At 42.8% G+C, this 19,916-nt stretch overlaps 1 protein-coding gene across 5 annotated transcripts; it reads left to right on the top strand.

Annotated features, from left to right (window-relative positions):
• Positions 1–12,724: 12,724 nt before the first annotated feature.
• Tmem216 (transmembrane protein 216) lies at positions 12,725–17,615 on the top strand. 5 transcript variants are annotated; one of them, XM_057778491.1, is made up of 5 exons: positions 12,725–13,081; positions 13,606–13,707; positions 14,281–14,373; positions 15,958–16,159; positions 17,094–17,615. In XM_057778491.1, the coding sequence occupies exons 1-5, from the start codon at positions 13,069–13,071 to the stop codon at positions 17,107–17,109; spliced, it is 426 nt and encodes a 141-aa protein (XP_057634474.1). In that variant the 5' UTR covers positions 12,725–13,068; the 3' UTR covers positions 17,110–17,615. The 5 variants fall into 5 exon arrangements, with proteins under 5 accessions (XP_057634474.1, XP_057634473.1, XP_057634475.1 ...); XM_057778490.1 differs by having other exon boundaries at positions 12,726–13,081; positions 14,278–14,373; XM_057778492.1 differs by having other exon boundaries at positions 13,046–13,095; positions 14,278–14,373.
• Positions 17,616–19,916: the final 2,301 nt, after the last annotated feature.

The following is a 19,916-nucleotide window of genomic DNA, read 5'->3' on the forward strand; positions in this document are numbered from 1 at the left end:
GGAGTGAAAAAAATCTGGAGACACTAAGTTTTTATATATCTAGTAAAATTTTGGAAAACTGGGGAGATGGCTCGGAATGCCGACTCCTTTTGTCTCTGTCTACTGGGGCTTTCACAATCATATTTGATTTTTATTATTTTGAGATAAGGTCTCAGGTAGCCCAGTTTAGGCCCAAACTCACTATGTAGGTGAGGATGACATTGAACTCTCTCTCTCTCTTTTCATTTTGTTTTTGGAGACAGTGTTTCTCTGTAGCTTTGGAGCCTGCCCTGGAACTCACTCTGTAGACCAGGCTGGCCTCAAACTCACAGAGATCCATTGGTTTCTGCCTCCTGAGTGCTGGGATTAAAGGTGTGTGCCACACTTTTTTTTTTCAAGATTTATGCGTATGAGTGTTTTGCCTGCAAGTATGAAAGTGCATCATATTTGTGCCTGATGCCAAAGGAGATCAGAAGAGAGCATTAGATCCCCAGGGACTGGAGTTACACCACGTGGGTGTTAGGAATTGAACCCACATCCTTTAAGAAAGCAACAAGTGCTCTTAATCCCACGCCAGCCTCCTAGCTCACATTTATTTACTTGTATGTTTGCGGGGAGCTACATACATACCGTGGAGTACATATGAAGGTCAGAGGACAACCTGGGGTCGTCAGTTCTCTGCTCCCTTTACATAGGTCCCAGAGATTGAATTCATCAGGTTTGACAGCACACTTTTTCCTGTTGAACAGTCTCACCAACCATTTGGTAGTTTTGAGAGTCTAGTACAGTCTGTGCTAGCCTCAAACTTCAAATACTCTTGCCTTAGCATCCTGAGGGGTGGGACTGCAACTAGGAGCTACCCTTGGTTAAAGGGGTATTGTGTTGGTGGCCACTCTTTATGGTAATCCCCACACCTCCAGTTCATTGAGTTTCTTTTTTAATTCTTCTTTTTTTTAATATTTTATTTATGTAGTATGTGTGTGTGTGTGTGTGTGTGTGTGTGTGTGATATACATACATGTCACAAGAAGGGCAGAGAGCAGCTAGAGGAGCTGGTTTTCTTTTTTAATCATGCGGGTCCCAGGGATCAAATTCAGGTCATCAGTCTTTACCCACAGAGTCATCTTGCTGCCCCTAGACTGGGCCTGAACTGTCAATCCTACTGCTCTGCCTTCTGAATACTGAGTTTTCAGACAAGCCCAGCATGTCAATGTTCTCCACCAGGTGAGGGTATGTGTGTGTGTATGTGAAAGGGGATTCTTTCCCTGCTCATATTCCCTTAGCTTTTTCTTTCTGTTCTACCTCTGACTTAACAGTAGAGGACATAGAATAATGATCAGTGACCCAGAAGACAGACAACAGAAATTATCCAAACCAAAGAGCAGATAGAAGAGAAACAGGACAGTCCAGTTTTGGGAAGTAGTATCAGACTGTCAGATATAAATATAATTAGAGTTTAGGAGGCAAAGAGAAAGAAAGCGAAGACAGGAATACTTAAATGACAGTCAAGCAGTCCCCAGATTTGGTAAAAGATATGTACATATTTGGGATACCAAAATTTTACTGTTTTTTTTCTCTTTTTTTTTTTTGAGATAGGGTTTTTCTGTAAATTTGGAGCCTGTCCTGGCTGAGCCTTGAACTCACAGAGATCTGCCTGTCTCTGCCTCCTGAGTGCTAGGATTAAAGGCATACACCACCACTGCCCCACCTGACAATTTTTTAAAGTCCCTATCTAGTCAGGCATAGTAGTACACATCTTTAATCCCAGCACTTGGAGAGTAGAGGTAAGTGGATCTCTGTAGGTTCAAGACCAGCCAGGTATACGTATTTCTAGATTAGTTAGGGATACTAGCTAGAGATAAAAGAAAATGGCCCGTATCTAGGTGTCTCACCATACTGCAACTAAAGATGAGAACAAAAGTGCTACTTATTTGCTTGATTTTTGGTGCAAGGATCTAACCTAGGACCTCACGTACGCTAAGGCTCTCCGGCTGCTCACCACAGTCCAACCCAGAGAGCAAAAGTCAGGCAGCACACACAGAGGACTTGCAGCTAGCTGGTTCTCAGGAGCTCACTGGCCAGCAGTGAGCCCACAGCAGCTCTAACATGCCCAGAGAGATGGAACATTCACAATTCCCTGTTCACCTGGAATGGGTCTCGAGAATGAAGCTGAAATACATTTTCATATACAAGGAAATAGAATTAGCTGCAGTGGTAGAGAAGACAGGAGGACCCCTTTCTGTTTCATCCTAAAGGGTCTTGGCTTGCACTTTGGTGACGAAAAACAGATTAAACACAGCAAATTCACCTGGCCATGGTTTTATAGGACATGAAAGCCTTTGGGTTGGAGACCCAGTGTCTCTGATCTGCTATTATTTTTGCTCTTTTGCAAAGGAGCAGGGATGGCCCGTAGAAGTGTGACTGGACGTGAAGGGCCTGAGGGACAGAACAGCCTGGGGCATAAACATAGCAAGGCCAGTCTGCTCCAGCTGAGCCTCTCCAGGCAGCATTCCTTCCTCCCGGCTATGGAGCAAGGGCTTTTGAGTGACGTCTTCATTCCCTGACCAGCTGTTACAAGGAAAGGCTGAGGGGTGTTGACAAGAGTATTTTTCTGCTTTATGGCTGGCTTTTGAGGGAAAAGAAACCCACTTTCTGTGATCTAGGAAAAGTCTAGTTCCAGTGGCCTGCCTTGGAGTCACTGTGACGGGTGAGAGAGGAGAAGGCAAAAGACGCATCTTGCTTTTGAGACTCTGCACCATAAGTGCTGAGGTCTTTATTTTGCCAGACAGGAGATGAGAACTGAGCAAAGTTGGGTCCTCAGAAAGGAAAACAGTACCCCAGTACCCCATGTTTGAGGTTCTGTACTGTGAGACTTTTCTGTGGATCTGTAGAATAACATCTGCCCCAGCAACTCCAAGAACAATTCATTCAGGTCCGTCTTTTTTGTTTTCAACACGGTCTCTCTACTGTAGCTCTGGCTACCCCAGAACCCAATATGTAGATCAGGCTGGCATTGAACTTACTGAGATCTGCCTGCCCCTGCCTCTTGAGGGCTGAGAATAAGACATGTGCCACCACTTTGGGCCCTCAAGTTCATATTGAATAAAATGATTTATTAAGGGTCACTTATGGGGACCTACAGGCAGCTGTATTTTCCCCAAAGTCACCAGCCCCTTTCCCCTTAGGAAGCTCCAGTTTGTTTTGAATCATATTTACTTATTTTGTGTGTGTACATGCCTACTGTGTGTAAGTACATGATGGGTATGTGTGTGTGAGCATACCATGCCATCTCAAGCATGTGGGGTCAGAGGATAATTTTGGGAGCTGATTCTCTCCTTTCACATGGACATCAGGTCTTGAGGATTTAACCTAGGTATTGAGATTGGTGACAAATGCCTTTACCCATCTTGCTGGCTCAGAAAGTTCGATTTTATATGGCTCTAAATGTGTAAGACTGGTGAGACGGCTGAGCAACTGAACGTGATCTTCAGGACCACATGATGGAGAGAAATGAGTCCTAAAAGTTGTCCTTTAGTCTCGACATTTCTAGTGGTGGCATGGGCACAAATCCATCATATGCACTCTCTTTCTCTTTTCCTTTCTATCTTTCTCTCTCTCACACACACAATGCATGCACAAACACCCAAAAAAATGTTTAAAAAAAAAAAAAAGAAAAGAAAAAGTGCAGCAAATGGCTGCAAATCTAGGTTCAGAGCGCTACCTAGTGTTAAAGTGCCGGTGACTGCAGGCTCAGATAAAGGCTCCGTCAAACCAGAGATGGGGAGAGCTCTGTGTGTAGCCATCCAACCTGCTGTCAGGGATTCTGCTGCACTCAACGAGCATTGTCCTACAGTGAGAAGGATGGCTGCTTCGCTGCCTCTGGAACCTGGGAAAGTTAAATGGCAGCTTGCTGCAAGATGAAGCTGCTCTGCCAAGATTCAGAGGAGCCTCATGAATCCTGGGTTCACCTTCTAGCATGGCAAAGCAAAACAAAACAATTCCAAAATATTAGCGGTATCAGGAAGGAAAAAGGGAAAGAAGTCCCTGTGGCTATTACAATAATAAAGAGCACGATGGGTGTGTGAAAACCTCACAGCCGTGGTATTTGTCATTTTATCTTAAAGAATGGGAAGCTCTTAGAAAAGCAAGAGTATCCCAACCTTAACTCGTAAAGTAGAAAATCTAAACTGCCAAACACCATAATATCAAGGATAGGCATCACTGTAAGGTAAAGGGTTGGAAAAATTAAATTTCAAGCAAATGGACCTAAGAAAAAAGCTGGTATAGTCACTTTAATATCTGACAAAATAGACTTCAAATCAAAACTAATCAGAAGAGATAGGGAAGGACACTCCATCCATGCTCACCAAAAGAAAAGTCCACCAAGAGGACATTTCAATGCTTAATATCCCAAATGTAAATAGATCTTTCTTGGGGCCGCCAGCTCACAAAAAGTGACAGAGAGACTTATTAGTAATTACGAAAACTTAGCCTTATCTTAGGCTTGTTACTAACTAGCTCTTATAATTGAATCCATTTCTATTAATCTACATGTTGTTTGTAGTGGCATTTCAATTGTATTTTAATAAATAAAGCCTGCCTGACGATCTGAGAATAAAACAGTCCCACTGGTCAACCTTACAGACCAGGCAGTAGTAACACATACCTTTAATCCCAGTAGCCACACTAGTTGCCATAGAAACTGGGCAGTGCATGCTTTTAATCTCTCTGGTACATGCCTTTAATCCAAGCCCTAGAGAAGATTATAAAACAGCAGGAGACAGCTCTTAGACACAGTCTCATTTTGGGATTCCTGGAGACATGATTGTCAATTCAGACTGAGTTTGAGGTAAGAGCCAGTGGCTGGCTGCTTTGCTTTTCAGATCTTCAGGTTGAACCCCAATTTCTCTGAGTTTTTATTAATTGTGCTTCATTTGGTGCCCAACATGGGGTATGAATTTATGAAAAATCAGTTCACCTGAGGCTTTTTAGCCACCAGCCCAGGACAGAGTTGGGATTGGAATTCCAGCTTTAGGAGCTGGACCCAAACCTAGCCACCTGGGTTTGGAGAAAAACTAGTGCTCCCAGCTCCCATCCACCCCGGCTTAGCTTCCATGTAAAGATGGAAAACACAAAGAGAATCTGGATACTGTATGTTATTATGTTGTCTTTGAATTGTTTGATGGCTGAGGAAGGAGCAACAGCTGCTAAACAGCATTGGATTAATCCAACCTATATATTTTGAAAATGCCTTGACTTCAAAATTTTAAGTCAAAAGATATGTTACTTTGGAGAAGAGGTTTTGCTTTTGTTTCCACAGGAAATGAGAGGCTGTGAGTTCATTTTGGGTTAAGAAAAAATAAGGTTTGATCAAAGAAGACCCCCTGAAAAATCTCCAGTGGGAACGGATGGCCCAGATGCTCCAATGTTTCAGAGCACCTCTGTTGCAGTTTCCTCTGAGTTCTACATCCAGAACAGCCTCAAGACTGCTGGCTGAAATAATCCATCCTCACAGAATACTTCAGTAAGGACTTCTTTTTTTTTTTTTTTTTTTTTTTTTTTGGTTTTTCGAGACAGGGTTTCTCTGTGGTTTTGGAGCCTGTCCTGGAACTAGCTCTTGTAGACCAGGCTGGTCTCGAACTCACAGAGATCCGCCTACCTCTGCCTCCCAAGTGCTGGGATTAAAGGCGTGCGCCACCACCGCCCGGCCAGTAAGGACTTCTAAATTTTCTTTGGGTCCCCATAAGATTATCAGCACCCCTAATCAGCAGGAAGTAGCCTAGAAAACTATACCCACATTATCAAAAAATGGATTATGGATGTTTGTCTTTGTATAGTGTGTTAGTTACAGGTTGTTGTGGGTAATGGCCAGGAAAAAAGCTAAATAAAGGAAATTAGATTCAAGGTTCTTATTTTGAAAGGAAAAGAAAAGAAAAAAAAAAAAAGCCAGGTGGTGGTGGTGCAAGCCTTTAATCCCAGCACTCAGGATCTCTGAGAGTTTGAGATCAGCCTGGTCTACAAAGCAAGTTCCAGTACTGGCTCCATTAGCTATTGAGAAACCCTGTCTCAAAAAACGGGAAAAAAAAAAAAAAAGAAAAGAAAGGAAAACAAAGGAAAGAAAAGAAAGAAAATGAAAAAAAGAAAAAAGAATAAAAAAGAAAGGAAAAGAAAAAAGGGTGTATAGGTATAATAAGATAAAAAGGTAGATTACTGAATCTACTCTAAGAAGAAAAAGGGAGAATATGGATATGATATGATAAAAGGTAGATTATTGGATCTATTAAAAAGTAACTATTAGTTTTAAATGTTTTACATTGGTTGTACTTTTATATATTGTATACAAATTTTGTATATTAACACAAATTTGAGATTAATTTTGTTAAAACATACTGTATAAGCCGGGCGATGGTGGCGCACGCCTTTAATCCCAGCACTCGGGAGGCAGAGGCAGGCGGATCTCTGTGAGTTCGAGACCAGCCTGGTCTACAGAGCTAGTTCTAGGACAGGCTCCAAAACCACAGAGAAACCCTGTCTTGAAAAACCAAAAAAAAAAACAAACAAAAAAAAAACATACTGTATATACATGTCTAATCTTGTTCAAGGTATTGTACCTATACAGTTCATTTAACAATGTAATGCAGAGCTTGGCGGTATGCACACCTTTAATCCCAGCACTCAAGAGGCAGAGGTAGGCAGATCTCTGTGAGTTCAGGGCCACCCTGATCTACAAGAGCTAGTTACAGGACAGGCTCCAAAGCTACAGAGAAACCAGGTCTCAAAAACCAAAACCAAATAAACAAACAAAAACAATGTAATGTAAATTTCTAGTTCTTAAAAATGATTACCAACTCTTTAAGATAATAAGGAAATATAGGTTACTAGTTAATCACCTAGTATAATCAAATTTGTAGTCACATTAGGTATGTTTTCATGGCAAACAAAGATACATTTTAGATATACAGGTCACCTTCAAACACTTCAGAGATCTACAGAATATGGCATTTAAGATGTTTTAATAACCTAGGTTGGGGCTGGAGAGATGGTTCAGAGGTTAAGAGCACTGACTGTTCTTCCAGAGGTCCTGAGTTCAATTCCCAGCAACCACATGGTGGCTCACAGCCATCTACAATGAGATCTGGCGCCCTCTTCTGGCATGCAAGCATACATGGAAGGAATGTTGTATACATAATAAATAAATCTTTAAAAAAAAAAAAACCTAGGTTGTTGTTGTTTTTTTTTGTTTTTGTTTTTGTTTTTCGAGACAGGGTTTCTCTGTAGCTTTGGAGCCTGTCCTGGAACTAGCTCTTATAGACCAGGCTGGCCTCGAACTCACAGAGATCTGCCTGCCTCTGCCTCCCAAGTGCTGGGATTAAAGGCGTGCGCCGCCACCACCACCCGGCTGGTTCTTCTTTTTTATGACAATGAGACATGTCTGCTCCTGTCAGCACCAATCTACTTCAGAGAAGATCATGATCATCAAAGAAGCTCCACAGGGGGTTTACTTTCTTTGTGGCAAAAGTAAGTCACTGGGCAAGAAAATGCCCCTGCCTCAACTGTTGACAGTATGCTGTCCTAATGAGACAAGCAGAACACAAAATATCCTGCTTCACAGAAAAGCCTTCTGGATATGTTAGGCCTGTAGGCCAAAGATGGATGCTCTAATGCTGCAGAGGAACTTTGGGTGACTGTTCAGGAAGTCAGCTGTTTTTGTCATTTCTCACATTTTTTAGAAGTCGCTTCCTTGCACTTCTTGCTTACTCAGTTAATAATATTTCCTTCTTCGGTCTCTGAGGGAGTTGAAGATTAGATAGCTATAGTTATAATTTACCAGATACAGAAAGCAAGTTATGATAGAAAGTAAATTAGGTATAAGACTTAGAACTTACCAAGATAGGATAGATAAGAAATATTTTCTCTGACTTTTTCAGAGACTAGATATTGTTGATATATTTATTGCCTATATAATATATTGTATATCGTCATTGTACTTATTGTATATAGTTTTCTTATATTATTTATAGCTTTTTTATTTTAGATAAAAAAGGAAATGTAGTGGCATTTCAATTGTATTTTAATAAATAAGGGTCTGCCTGAAGATCAGAGAGTAAAACAGCCCCAATGGTCAGCCTTACAGACCAGGTAATGGTAATACACACCAGATGGTTTTAGTGAAGAGTTCTGTCAGACATTCAAAGAGGAGCTAAAGTTAATATTCCTCAAATTATCACACAAAGCCGGGCGGTGGTGGCGCTCGCCTTTAATCCCAGCACTCGGGAGACAGAGGCAGGCAGATCTCTGTGAGTTCGAGGCCAGCCTGGTCTAGAAGAGCTAGTTCCAGGACAGGAACCAAAAAGCTACAGAGAAACCCCGTCTCGAAGATCCAAAAAAACAAACAAACAAATTATCACACAAAATAGAAACAGAAGGAACATTGCTCAGTTCATTTTATGAGGCCACAATTACCCTGATACCCAAACCACATAAAGACCCAACAAAGAGAATTATCAACCAATTTCCCTTATGAACATAGATGTGAAAAATATTAACATATTTGCAAACCAGCCAGGCATGGTGGTGCACACTTTTAACCCCAGCACTTGGGAGGCAGCAGTTGGTGGATCTCTGAGGTCGCAGTCAGCTTGGTCTAAAAAGTGAGTTCTAAGACAACCAAAGCTACAAAACAAAGCAAAGCAAAACAAAACAAAGCAAAACTGTCTTGAAAAAAATAAAATAAAAGCCTTGCAAACTAAATCCAAGAATACATCAAAAAGATCATCCACTCTGATCAGGGAGGCTAATCCACCATATAAAGACACTGAAAGACAACAACTATGTGATCATCTCATAGATGCAGAAAAGGTCTTTAACAAAATCCAATACCCCTTCATGATAAAAGTCCTGAAGAGAGTAGAAATATAAGGGACATACCTCAATATAATAAAGCCTACAGCTACTTAAATGAAGAAAAGCTCAAGGCAATTACACTAAAATCAGGAACAAGTCAAGGTTATTCATTTCTCCATATCTATTCAATATATCACTTGAGTCTTAGCTAGAGCAATAAGAAAATGAAAGAGATTAATGGTATGCAATTTAGATAGGAAGAAGTCAAAGTATCTTTATTTGCAGAAGATATGATAGTATACATAAGTGACCCAAAGAATTCCATGAGGAAACTCCTGATAAACACTTTCAGCATGGTAGTTGGATACAAAATTAACTCACAAAAAGCAGGAGCCATATACAAACAACAAACAGTCTGAGAGAGAAATCAGGGAAAGAACATCTTCCACAATAGCCTCAAACAATAGAAAATATATTAAGTTATGTCTAACTAAGAGAAAGACTTGTATGATAAAAACTTTAAGTCACTGAAGAGAGAAATTGAAGGAGATATCAGAGAATGGAATGATTGCCCATGCTCGTGGATTGGTAGGATTAACATAATAAAAATGGCCATTCTATCAAAAGTCCTATAGACAACACCTACACAATGCATTGAACAATGGAGATGCGGAACTGATTCCTACATAGAGCCTTCACCTGTACATTCTAGTGTCTTTGGTACAGGAAGGTACTATGCATGCTATCAAAAGAGAAACAAACACCAAGCCACTCTTTTCCTCCTCATCAACTGGGGCACAGTAGTCATCATGAGTGACACAGTAACAATCCGGACCAGGAGTTCATGACCAATTGTCTGCTTCAAAGAAAACAGATGGTTACTGATGTCCTTCACCCTGGGCAGGCAACAGTATCAAAGACAGAAATTCGGGAGAAGTTAGCCAAAATGTACAAAACCACACCAGATGTCATCTTTGTATTTGGATTCAGAACTCATTTTGGTGGTGGGAAAACAGCTGGTTTTGTCATGATCTATGATTCTCTCGATTATGCAAAGAAGAATGAGTCCAAACACAGACTTGCAAGACATGGCCTTTGTTTTTTTTTTTTTTTTTTTTTTTTTGGGTTTTTCGAGACAGGGTTTCTCTGTGGTTTTTTTTTTGGAGCCTATCCTGGAACTAGCTCTTGTAGACCAGGCTGGTCTCGAACTCACAGAGATCTGCCTGCCTCTGCCTCCCGAGTGCTGGGATTAAAGGCGTGCGCCACCACCGCCCGGCAAGACGTGGCCTTTATGAGAAGAAAAACACCTCCTGAAAACAGGAAAGGAATGCAAGAACAGAATGAAGAAGGTCAGGGGGATTGCACAGGCCAATGTTGGGGCTGGCAAAAAGCCAAAGGAGTAGCTCTGCGGTGACTTGATCTGCTGTGATATGCAGACAATTTCCCAAATAAACTAAAAGTTTAAAACAAAACAAACAAAAACCCACCAAGGCTAGGCGATGGTGGTGCACGCCTTTAATCCCAGCACTCGGGAGGCAGAGGCAGGCGGATCTCTGTGAGTTCGAGACCAGCCTGGTCTACAGAGCTAGTTCCAGGACAGGCTCCAAAGCCACAGAGAAACCCTGTCTCGAAAAACCAAAAAAACCAAACAAACAAACAAACAAAAAAACACCAAGCCAGCCAGCCACAAAACCTTTATCTAATCTACAATGGTGTACTATCTGCAAGATAGGCTAGGGCAATTGTGGCACAAAGCTCATGGGAGTAACCAACCAAAAACTGGTTTGACTTAAGACCCACTCCACAAGATGAAACTTACACCTGACACTGGGTGACCAAAAACCGGAGACAGCCCAGGACCCCAGGGTAAAACCAAAGACTACTGGTCTACAAAAAGAAAAAATTGTAGTGATAAGATGGCTCCTAATGATATTCTGCTAGACTCATAGATTAGTGCCTTATTCAGCCAGCATCAGATATGATACAGCAGATGGGAAATAGAGACCCACAGCCAGACATTACACAGGAAGTGAGAGGCGGTGAAACACTCAACTCCAAATGGGGGGTCTCCATCAAATCCCTCCCCTTCAGAGTTCAGAGAACCCCAAGGAAGAGGAGGTGGAGAGAATGTAAGAGCCAGAGGGATGGAGGACACCAAGCAAACAAGGGCCTCTAAATCAACTGAGCAAAACTCATGTGAACTCAGCGCCTGCATAGATATATATTATGTATATTATGTATTATGAGTAGATATTATGCCTTACGTTTATGGTTTTTATGGGATTCCTGAGCGTGCAAACAATCAAGTCTCTGATTCTTGTGTTTTATCTTGGCTCTTTTCTTTTGTTGATTTGTATTGTCCAACTTTGATGATAGTTTTTGTTATTTTATTTTAAAAACAAATGAAGGAATGAATGAAAAACCTAGACATAGGGTAAAGGTTAATAACTGAATTTTCATTTATGTCTGCTGGAAGAGGTAAAGTCATTTCTTCAGTGGAGTGACTCTAGGTGGTATCAACCACTCCGGGGTAGGCCACATGTCCAGCAGTAGTTAACCAACATATAATGAACTCCATAGTTTTTTGTGTGTGCTTTTATTTGGTTACAGTTTGTTATTTTTATCTGTTTGGGTGTTATTTTGTTTTCTTGGTTGGGAGGGTTGATGCTGTATTTGTTTTTTGGTTGTTTTCTGAGAAAGAACTTAAAGTTGGGTGGGTGGGCAGGGAGAGTATCTGGAAAGACTTGGGGGAGGGGAAGAATATGATCAAAATATATTTAAATTTAAAAGCTGTTTTAAATTAAAGAAAAAAGTGGAAGAAATAAATAATAGTCTTTCTGCTGGACGATCACACCAATTAAGCTATCCTGTACAGGATGATCAGCCCTGGAAAGGACAGATAAAATTATACAGATTGAGCAGGTTTTAATTAGGAATATATATGTATATGTGTGCACATATATGCATATAACAACACTTAGTGAAAAAAGAAGCCATAAATTTGAGATGGAGCAAGGAGGGGTATATGGGATGACGTGGAGGTGGGAAGGGAGAAAGGATGTAATTATATTAATCTCAAAAACAAAGTAAACTGGAGCGATGGCTCAGAGATTAAGAGCACTGACTGCTTTTCCAGAAATCCTGAGCCCAGAGGAGTGCAAAAAGGCAGTGCAGATGGGGTACAGAACCGGAGTTCCTTTCCATTGCCTCTGACCCTTGCTAGAGGGTCCCTAAAAGTTCCAGCTAAGATCAGCCAGAGCATTGTGACACCCATCTATAACCCCAGTACTGGGCGGGAAGCAAAGGCAGGACAGGCCTGTCTGGCTTACATAGGGAGACTTGTCTAACCAAACTAAACCAAATCAGAACAAAACAATGTACCAGTGGAAGGCAAAAACAGAGGTGAAGTCAGGAGAGCGGAGGAGGAGGTGAGGAGCAGTGGAGGGAGGCTTTCCACGTCAATTTCTCTCCCCAGGTTATGAATTCCTTTCCCTTGAGGTCTCATTGAGAAGTAACAATTACAGTCTTTACCCACACTCCTACTAGCCAGGGGTGTAACACTTTCATGACAAGTTACTCCCCCAGTCATTTGTTGCCATATCTTATGGCCGGCCGGCTGAGTCAACCTGAGTTCTTTCAGAAACCTTACTCCTCCACTCCCCTGGCGGCAGCAACATACTCTTGCTGCTTCAAAGTGCAACCAAAGCTCACAGCTTGATGGAAACGCTTCCCACCTGGGAGTCTGCTGTCTCCCCTCAACATCCTTGCACTTTTTAGGTCGCAGGAGAATCACCACTGTTTTTATTTGTACTTCTAGAAGAGAACTCCCTACTTCGGACGGTTTCGGTGTCTCCAGCAGTATCTTGTTACACCCAGGCAAGCCTAGTGCATTGTCAGTGGCTTGCGGCGTTTGTTTTCCACAAGGCGGTGGGAAGGAAGAATGGTGGGCCCAAGGCCGATCCTCCAACCACATTGCTACACCGGGCCCCTCAGCCCAACGCCAGGGCGCTGGAGATAGAGGGTGCGAGAGCAGCTCGGGTCTCCTGGACTCTCAAGCTTCGTACAAACCCTTTGGCCTCCCACAGACCAGAGTAGGCGGTTGACCGCGAGCGCTTCTCCGCGCGCGCACCCGGTGGAGTGATCATAGAGTGGCACGGACAGGCAGAGCGGCCAGGAGCTGCCCGCTTCCGGTAGCGCCACATTGCTCCAGGAGCTGCCGCGTACGCAGTTTCCATGGGGACTGAACATGGCGCCGCGAGGTGAGACTCCGGAGGTGTGTGTCTCTACCCACTGTCCCATTGGTACCTGCCAGTCCCTCCACCTCTCTGCTCTCCAGAGCTCGACTTAGTTCCCCATTCTTAAAAGTTGAGGGTCTCACTTTTAAGTCAGGCTTGCGTTGCACTGACCACCCCGAGTGCCCGCATGTGTAGAACTCGGATACCCTTAATAATCCCGGGCTGGCCCTTTTCTGGGATGACTCTAGCCTTGCACAGACCTGCTGCTGGTCTCTGCGCCCCGGTTTCCCCTTCAGCTATGACAGGGTTGGATCTCTGAGGTGCCTCTCAGTTCTGATGATAGCTGAATTGCCAGAAAAGACGCCTGCAAATAATTCCTGGGAAAGGAGGTCGAAGACTAGCCCCTTCACATCCATGCTCCCACTTCATAAGCAATCAGAAGTTTTCCCTCCTTCATCACGATCTTGTGTTTTCTTCGGATTACAGAACCATACAGGAAGTAGAGCTCCAGCTGTCCCTCTGCCCATCTTTGTGTTGCTTTTTTTCAGATAAAAGGTTGTCCTCAACCCCTCTGGAAGTCCTGTTCTTTCTAAATGGGTGGTACTATGCCACCTATTTCCTGCTGGAGCTCCTCATTTTCCTGTATAAAGGTAAGGCTGGGCTTGACTGCCTCTGCCCCAACAGCTCTTTCCCTCTTTAGCCCAGCGCCAACTCCCACCAAGAACTGTTCATTCGGAGGCAGAGGCAGGTGGATCTCTGTGAGTTCGAGGCCAGCCTGGTCTACAGAGCTAGTTCCAGGACAGGCTCCAAGCCACAGAGAAACCCTGTCTCGAAAAACCAAAAAAAAAAAACAAAAAACCTGTTCATTCTTTTCTGGCCTTTACAGCATGTCTCTTCACTGCAAGGCAGAAGTCTCTTCAGCTGATGGCTTTAGAACGATTCAGTAGGAAATCTCTCGCAGCAAGAGTATCTTGAGTTTGGGAAATGTGGGCTTTTCCATCCTGACTCTTCCATCTGTCTCTGCTGAAATATTCAGATCTGTGTACCATTATAATTCATTCATTCGACAGAGAGGAACCCCCACAGACTTAGTAAAAAAGCCTGCGGCTATAACGGTCCACACTTCTCTAATCGGTTCGTGGGAAGCTAAGACTAGTGTCCTTGTTCCTGGGTGTGCGGGGATGGTTAGGTGGTGTTGTAGACTCTGGCTTTTCCACCAGCAGGTCTCTTGCTGCCGTACCCAACAGCCAACCTAGTCTTGGATGTGGTGATGCTGCTCCTTTATCTTGGCATTGAAGTAATACGACTGTTTTTTGGTAAGTGTTGTTCAGAAAATAGTTCTATTCCTTATGAGACACGCTGGAGACTGTAACCTGGTTAACAAGACAAAGGACATAACCTAGGCTCACTATCAGAGGCTGGATCTGGTAGGATATCCCATTACTTCCCTATCAGAGGCTGGATCTGGTAGGTCAAGATTCACCTGTGTATTTCTGAGTGGGACTAGAGGCCGACAGTAGCATTTGATCTTAGATATTCCTTTCCAGTTGCCTGACTGCAGCACTCGGGAGGCAGAGGCAGGCGGATCTCTGTGAGTTCGAGACCAGCCTGGTCTACAAGAGCTAGTTCCAGGACAGGCTCCAAAGCTACAGAGAAACCCTGTCTTGAAAAACCAAAAAAAAAAAAAAAAAAAAAAAAAAAAAAAAAAAAAAAAAAACCAGTTGCCTGACTGCTACAAGAGTTCCTACTTCTTTGCTTTGTTTGGGAGAGTAAGGCATTACAGGCCTAAAGAGCTCTAAGATTCCCTCCACTTCTCTAAACAAGGATTTCTCTAGAAGTTTTTAAACCCCAGAAACACAGAGCAAAACCCTTATTACTTAGAATGTATCGTCTCTGAAAACAGTGATAAAATACAACCCAAGAGGGGGAAATGGTAAAGACCACATGTGTGTCTGGTGCCAGCAGAGGTCAGAAGAAGGTGTCAGGCTAGAGAGATGGCTCAGTGGTTAGGAGGCCTTACTGCTTTTGGAGGAGGATCCCAGTTTGGTTCCCAGCATCAGGCAACTCACAGTTGTCTGTAACTCCAACTCCAATGTTGTCTTCTAACCTTTGTAAACACATATAAACACACAAGTAGGAATGAAAAGGAAAAAATAGAAGAGGACATCAGATCCTCTGGAACTGGAGTTACAGATTATTGAGCTGCCATGTGGGTGCTGGGAACTGAAGCTAGGTCCTCAGGAAGATCAGCAATGGCCCTTAACACTGAGCCATCCATTTCTCTAGCCTTAAGTAACAGATATTTTTAAGGCATTTCTAAAATTGTTTTCCATTTTGGTTGGAAAGTTTTTAGTGTATTTATATACACATACACATATGTACATTGTAGACTCATATTTTACATATACAATTTTTATGTTGCTTTATGTATACATGTGGATTCAAATGCATATATGTTATACATACACACACACACACACACACACACTTTGGTCTTGATTTTTTTGGAGCAAGGAGACCAGGATGATCTTAAACTATCAATTGTGACACCTTAGCCCTTGCTATCATGGACTCTCGGTATAGACCAGGCTGGCCTCAAACTCGAGACCCACCTGTCTTTGCCTCCCAAATTTTTTCTTGATGCAGAATCCCATTGTTCCCTGCATAGTCAGAATGGAAGCAGGGCCTCTGGAATAAATGACTTCAATCACGTAGCACCCTGAAGCTTCAAAGTTTTAGTTCAGTGGGCTTCACTTTTAAATATGACACCTCCCAATCAGGGTAATTTTTCTCTACTCTGCCCATCTGTCACATCCAGATACTTTCTGAGGTGAGGAAATACAAGCTGATGCCAGGAAAAGCAGTCACCACTTGGTGACTCTGGGGGCTGTGTTTTATAGGTACGAAGGGAAACCTCTGCCAGCGAAAGATGCCCCTTGGCATTAGTGTGGCCTTGACCTTCCCATCTGCCATGATGGCTTCATATTACCTGCTGCTGCAGACCTACGTGCTCCGCCTAGAAGCTATCATGAACAGCATCTTGCTCTTCTTTTGTGGCTCAGAGCTGCTGCTTGAGATGCTCACGTTGGCCACCTTTTCCAGGTATTACTGCTGAGGGCTGGGTTCTCCACCCAGGGATGGATGCATTGCTCTTTGAAGGCATGAAAGGTGTAGGAAACTGGATTTGAAGAGGTGTCTATGGGGATGCCTTTTTTTTTACTTCCAGTAGGTAGGAAGGTTGCATGTGTATCTGCATATGTATGTTCACCTGTGTGCATATACAAATATTCAGGTGTGTGTGTGTATGTGCGCACGTGCATACCAGATGTTTATGCCAGATGTCTTCATGAATCACTTTCCACCTTATATTGGAGTCTTTCACTTGAACCCAAAGCTCTCTGATTTGGCTAGTCCAGCTAGCCAAACTAGCTAGCTTACCCAAGAAATCCCATCTCTCCTTTCATGAGTCTTCATGCTTGGGTGGTAAGTACTTTTACTACTGAGCCATCTTTCCACTCCCAAAAGCTTCTTTTTAAGGAAGATAGTCTTCTGGTTTTTTGGAATTAAGAGGCTTCAAATAGGCTGGACGGTGATAACGCATGCCTTTAATCCCAGCATTCGGGAGGCAGAGGCAGGTGAATCTCTGTGAGTTTGAAGCCAGCCTGGTCTACAGAACGAGTTCCAGGACAGCCAGGGCTACACAGAGAAACCCTATCTCAAAAAATCCATACAAAAAAAAAAAAAGAGGCTTCAAATATGCAGATTTCAAGCTAACTTTGTTGCTCAATGCTTTTTTTTTTCTAAAAAAAAAAGTAGAATTTTTATTTTATGTGCATTGGCGATTTGCCTGCATGTATGTCTGTGTGAGGGATTCAGATCTCCTGCAACTTGAGTTACAGACAATTGTGAGTTGTCATGTGGGTTCTTGGAATTGAACCTGGGTCCTCTGGAAGAACAGCCAGTGCTCTTAACTGCTGAGCCATCTCTCCAGCTACACTCACTGGTCATTTAACAGTTTCTTTCTTTCTGCCTTTAGTATGGAGAGGATCTGAAGTATAAGAATTCCAGCTGGTAGCCCATCAGGGTGACAACCCATTCTTCTGGTACTTCAGCCACACTTGTGAAAAGTGGTAGGTCATGTTGGCCTAGGAAAGGTTGTGTGGTTTTTCCTCAGAACAGACATTTGGGCATTGAGCACCTACCTGAGGTCACTGGCATCATCTTTAAACCAGGAACATCAACAGGAGATACTGACCTTTTGTGGTAGGGAGGGGCAATGCTGTCCCCATCTTGATCTTTCTAACAGCTCCTACTGACCTCAAGTTCTCTTCCTTGGTCATCATGGCCAGAGTTCCTTGTGTGGACCATCTGGGCTTGTTGGGCTTCCATCAGGACCTGAGCCACAGCACCTGTACATGTACCACATCTGTCTGCATGAGCATGAAAAGTAATGATGGTGGGCTCCTGGACTGATTCAAATACCCCCAACCCAATGCTCAGAGATGGAGACCCAGAACCCTTTTAGTAGTTCATAGTATTTTTCTATTCTGATCATGAAGCAAACACGATTTTACAATAAAATTATTTTCTGATGTGGGGCTTGTTGTCTTTTCTTTTTTTTAAATATTTATTTATTTACTTATTTATTATGTATACAATATTCTGTTTTGCGTGTATGCCTGCAGGCCAGAAGAGGGCACCAGACCTCATTACAGGTGGTTGTGAGCCACCATGTGGTTGGTGGGAATTGAACTCAGGACCTTTGGAAGAGCAGTCAGTGCTCTTAACCGCTGAGCCATCTCTCCAGCCCTGGTTGTCTTTTCTGTATGACATCTGTCTTTAAGTTCATCTCTTCTAAGTGAGGGCAGAGACTATCCCAACAGTGTGTTCTGAAGCTGTTTAGTAGTAAAATGTAACACAAAGTTAGTGGTGAAACTGTCCCTCTGATCCTTACCCACCCCCATGCCCAATTTGCAGCCTGAATCCCAATAGATACTGCCATCTTGTCTTCTTTGATCTGTCATTGGCAAAAGACTCTGAAATGTTCCACCTCTGTCCCAAGTTTGCTTGTGTCTCAGTTCTTTTCAGCATTAGCCACGTGTAATCAGAAATTGGAAGTTCATTCTAAAACTGACCAAAATTTCTCCTTAGTTTAAAAGGAACATTTATTGGTCAGCATTTTGCTGCATATTGCCATGTATTTATTCCAGAAATTACCAGAAGTTATGAAAAGTCCACTTTAGGAAGCCTTGAGGTCAGTCTTCTGTGTCAGGCCAATCCTGGGATATTTTTGTTTTCCTACTCCTCTTTTTAAAACTTTTCCCCCCTTTTTAAAAATTAATGATTTATTTAAATTTATTGTCTGTGCATTGTTGTGAAGGTGTCAGATCCCCTTGAACTGATGTTACAGTTGTGAGCTGCCATGTGGGCGCTGGGTCCTCTGGAAGAGCAGCCAGTGAGTGCTCTTAACCGCTAGCCACTTCTTCAGCCCCTTTTCATTCTATGGGCTCCATGGTCTAAGCACTGCTGCCTTTGTTTTCTCTTCTCCCTTGCCTCCTAGTTGTCCTTGAGTCCATAGTGAAAGATCAACCGCAAAAAAGTACAAAAATGTCTAATAGGCACTTCTGTGCTATTCCCATCTCCTATTTCATTGAACACGAATTTTCTGCTTCTCACATTTGCTTTCTCTAGTTTTGCTTTGGTTAGTGGCATAGAATAGAGAGGAACCCATTCTCTGTGACTTTGACTTCATTAGTTTCAACCCCCTATCCAGGAGCACAAGGAACAGAAAGCTCAACTAAAGTGCAAGTGGCTTTTACATCTAATTGTTAAAGTTCAGAAGGGCCTTTTTTTTAAAAAAAAATATATATATTTTTAAAATATTTTAAATAATTTAACTTTATGTGCATTGGTGTGAAGTTATCAGATCCCCTGGAACTGAAGTTACTGACAGTTGAGTTTTAAGCTGCCATGTGGGTGCTGGGAATGAACCCCAGGCCTCTGGAAGAATAGCCAGTGTTCTTTAACTTTGGAGCCATCTCTCAAGAATCCCAGAAGGGCCTTGAGACTGTACTCCAGTTTGCAGGCTTAGAGGTGAGAAGCAAAAGCACAGGTAGAACTCTTAAGCCTGTTTTACAAGTCAATATGCACAAAGTAAATAGAAACCCAGCAGGGCAGAGTGGTGTACAGCCACAGTGCCACTGAGGATGAGGTTTAATGGCTGAATGTACTGATTAGGAAGCTATTTCACTTATGCTTATGTGGAAGCTTAGTTCACTGGTTCCCATGGGTGGCTCCTTGTTCTTGATGCTGCTGGAACCACTTGAATAGTTATGCACAAGAGAAACCAAGACAGTAACTGCATGTGTCCCAACCACTTCAGAAGTAAGGATGAAACTAACCTGGGGCCCCATCTCAAGACCGTAGACCAAAACACTGTACTGTGATCATGAAGCAAACACTATAATAAGTACGTTTCTACAAATTTTTTTTTTTTTTTTTCGAGACAGGGTTTCTCTGTGGTTTTGGAGCCTGTCCTGGAACTAGCTCTTGTAGACCAGGCTGGTCTTGAACTCACAGAGATCCGCCTGCCTCTGCCTCCCAAGTGCTGGGATTAAAGGCGTGCGCCACCACCGCCCAGCCGTTTCTACAAATTTTTTAAGACTGGGGGGGGTCCCCCTGTTTCAAATTCCCAGTGCTGAGACTGTAGGTATACCACTATCTGGCCTGGTTTTATTTTATTCTTCTTGAGACAGGGATTCTCTACTTAGTCCAGTCTGATCTCAAACTATCCTCCTGCTTCACTCTTTTCAGGGAGTTAACATGGCTAAAAGCTATACTTATAAAGAGTAAAGCAAGC

This window comes from Chionomys nivalis, chromosome 8, assembly GCF_950005125.1.
Source record: "Chionomys nivalis chromosome 8, mChiNiv1.1, whole genome shotgun sequence".
Classification (NCBI taxonomy): Eukaryota; Metazoa; Chordata; class Mammalia; order Rodentia; family Cricetidae; genus Chionomys; species Chionomys nivalis.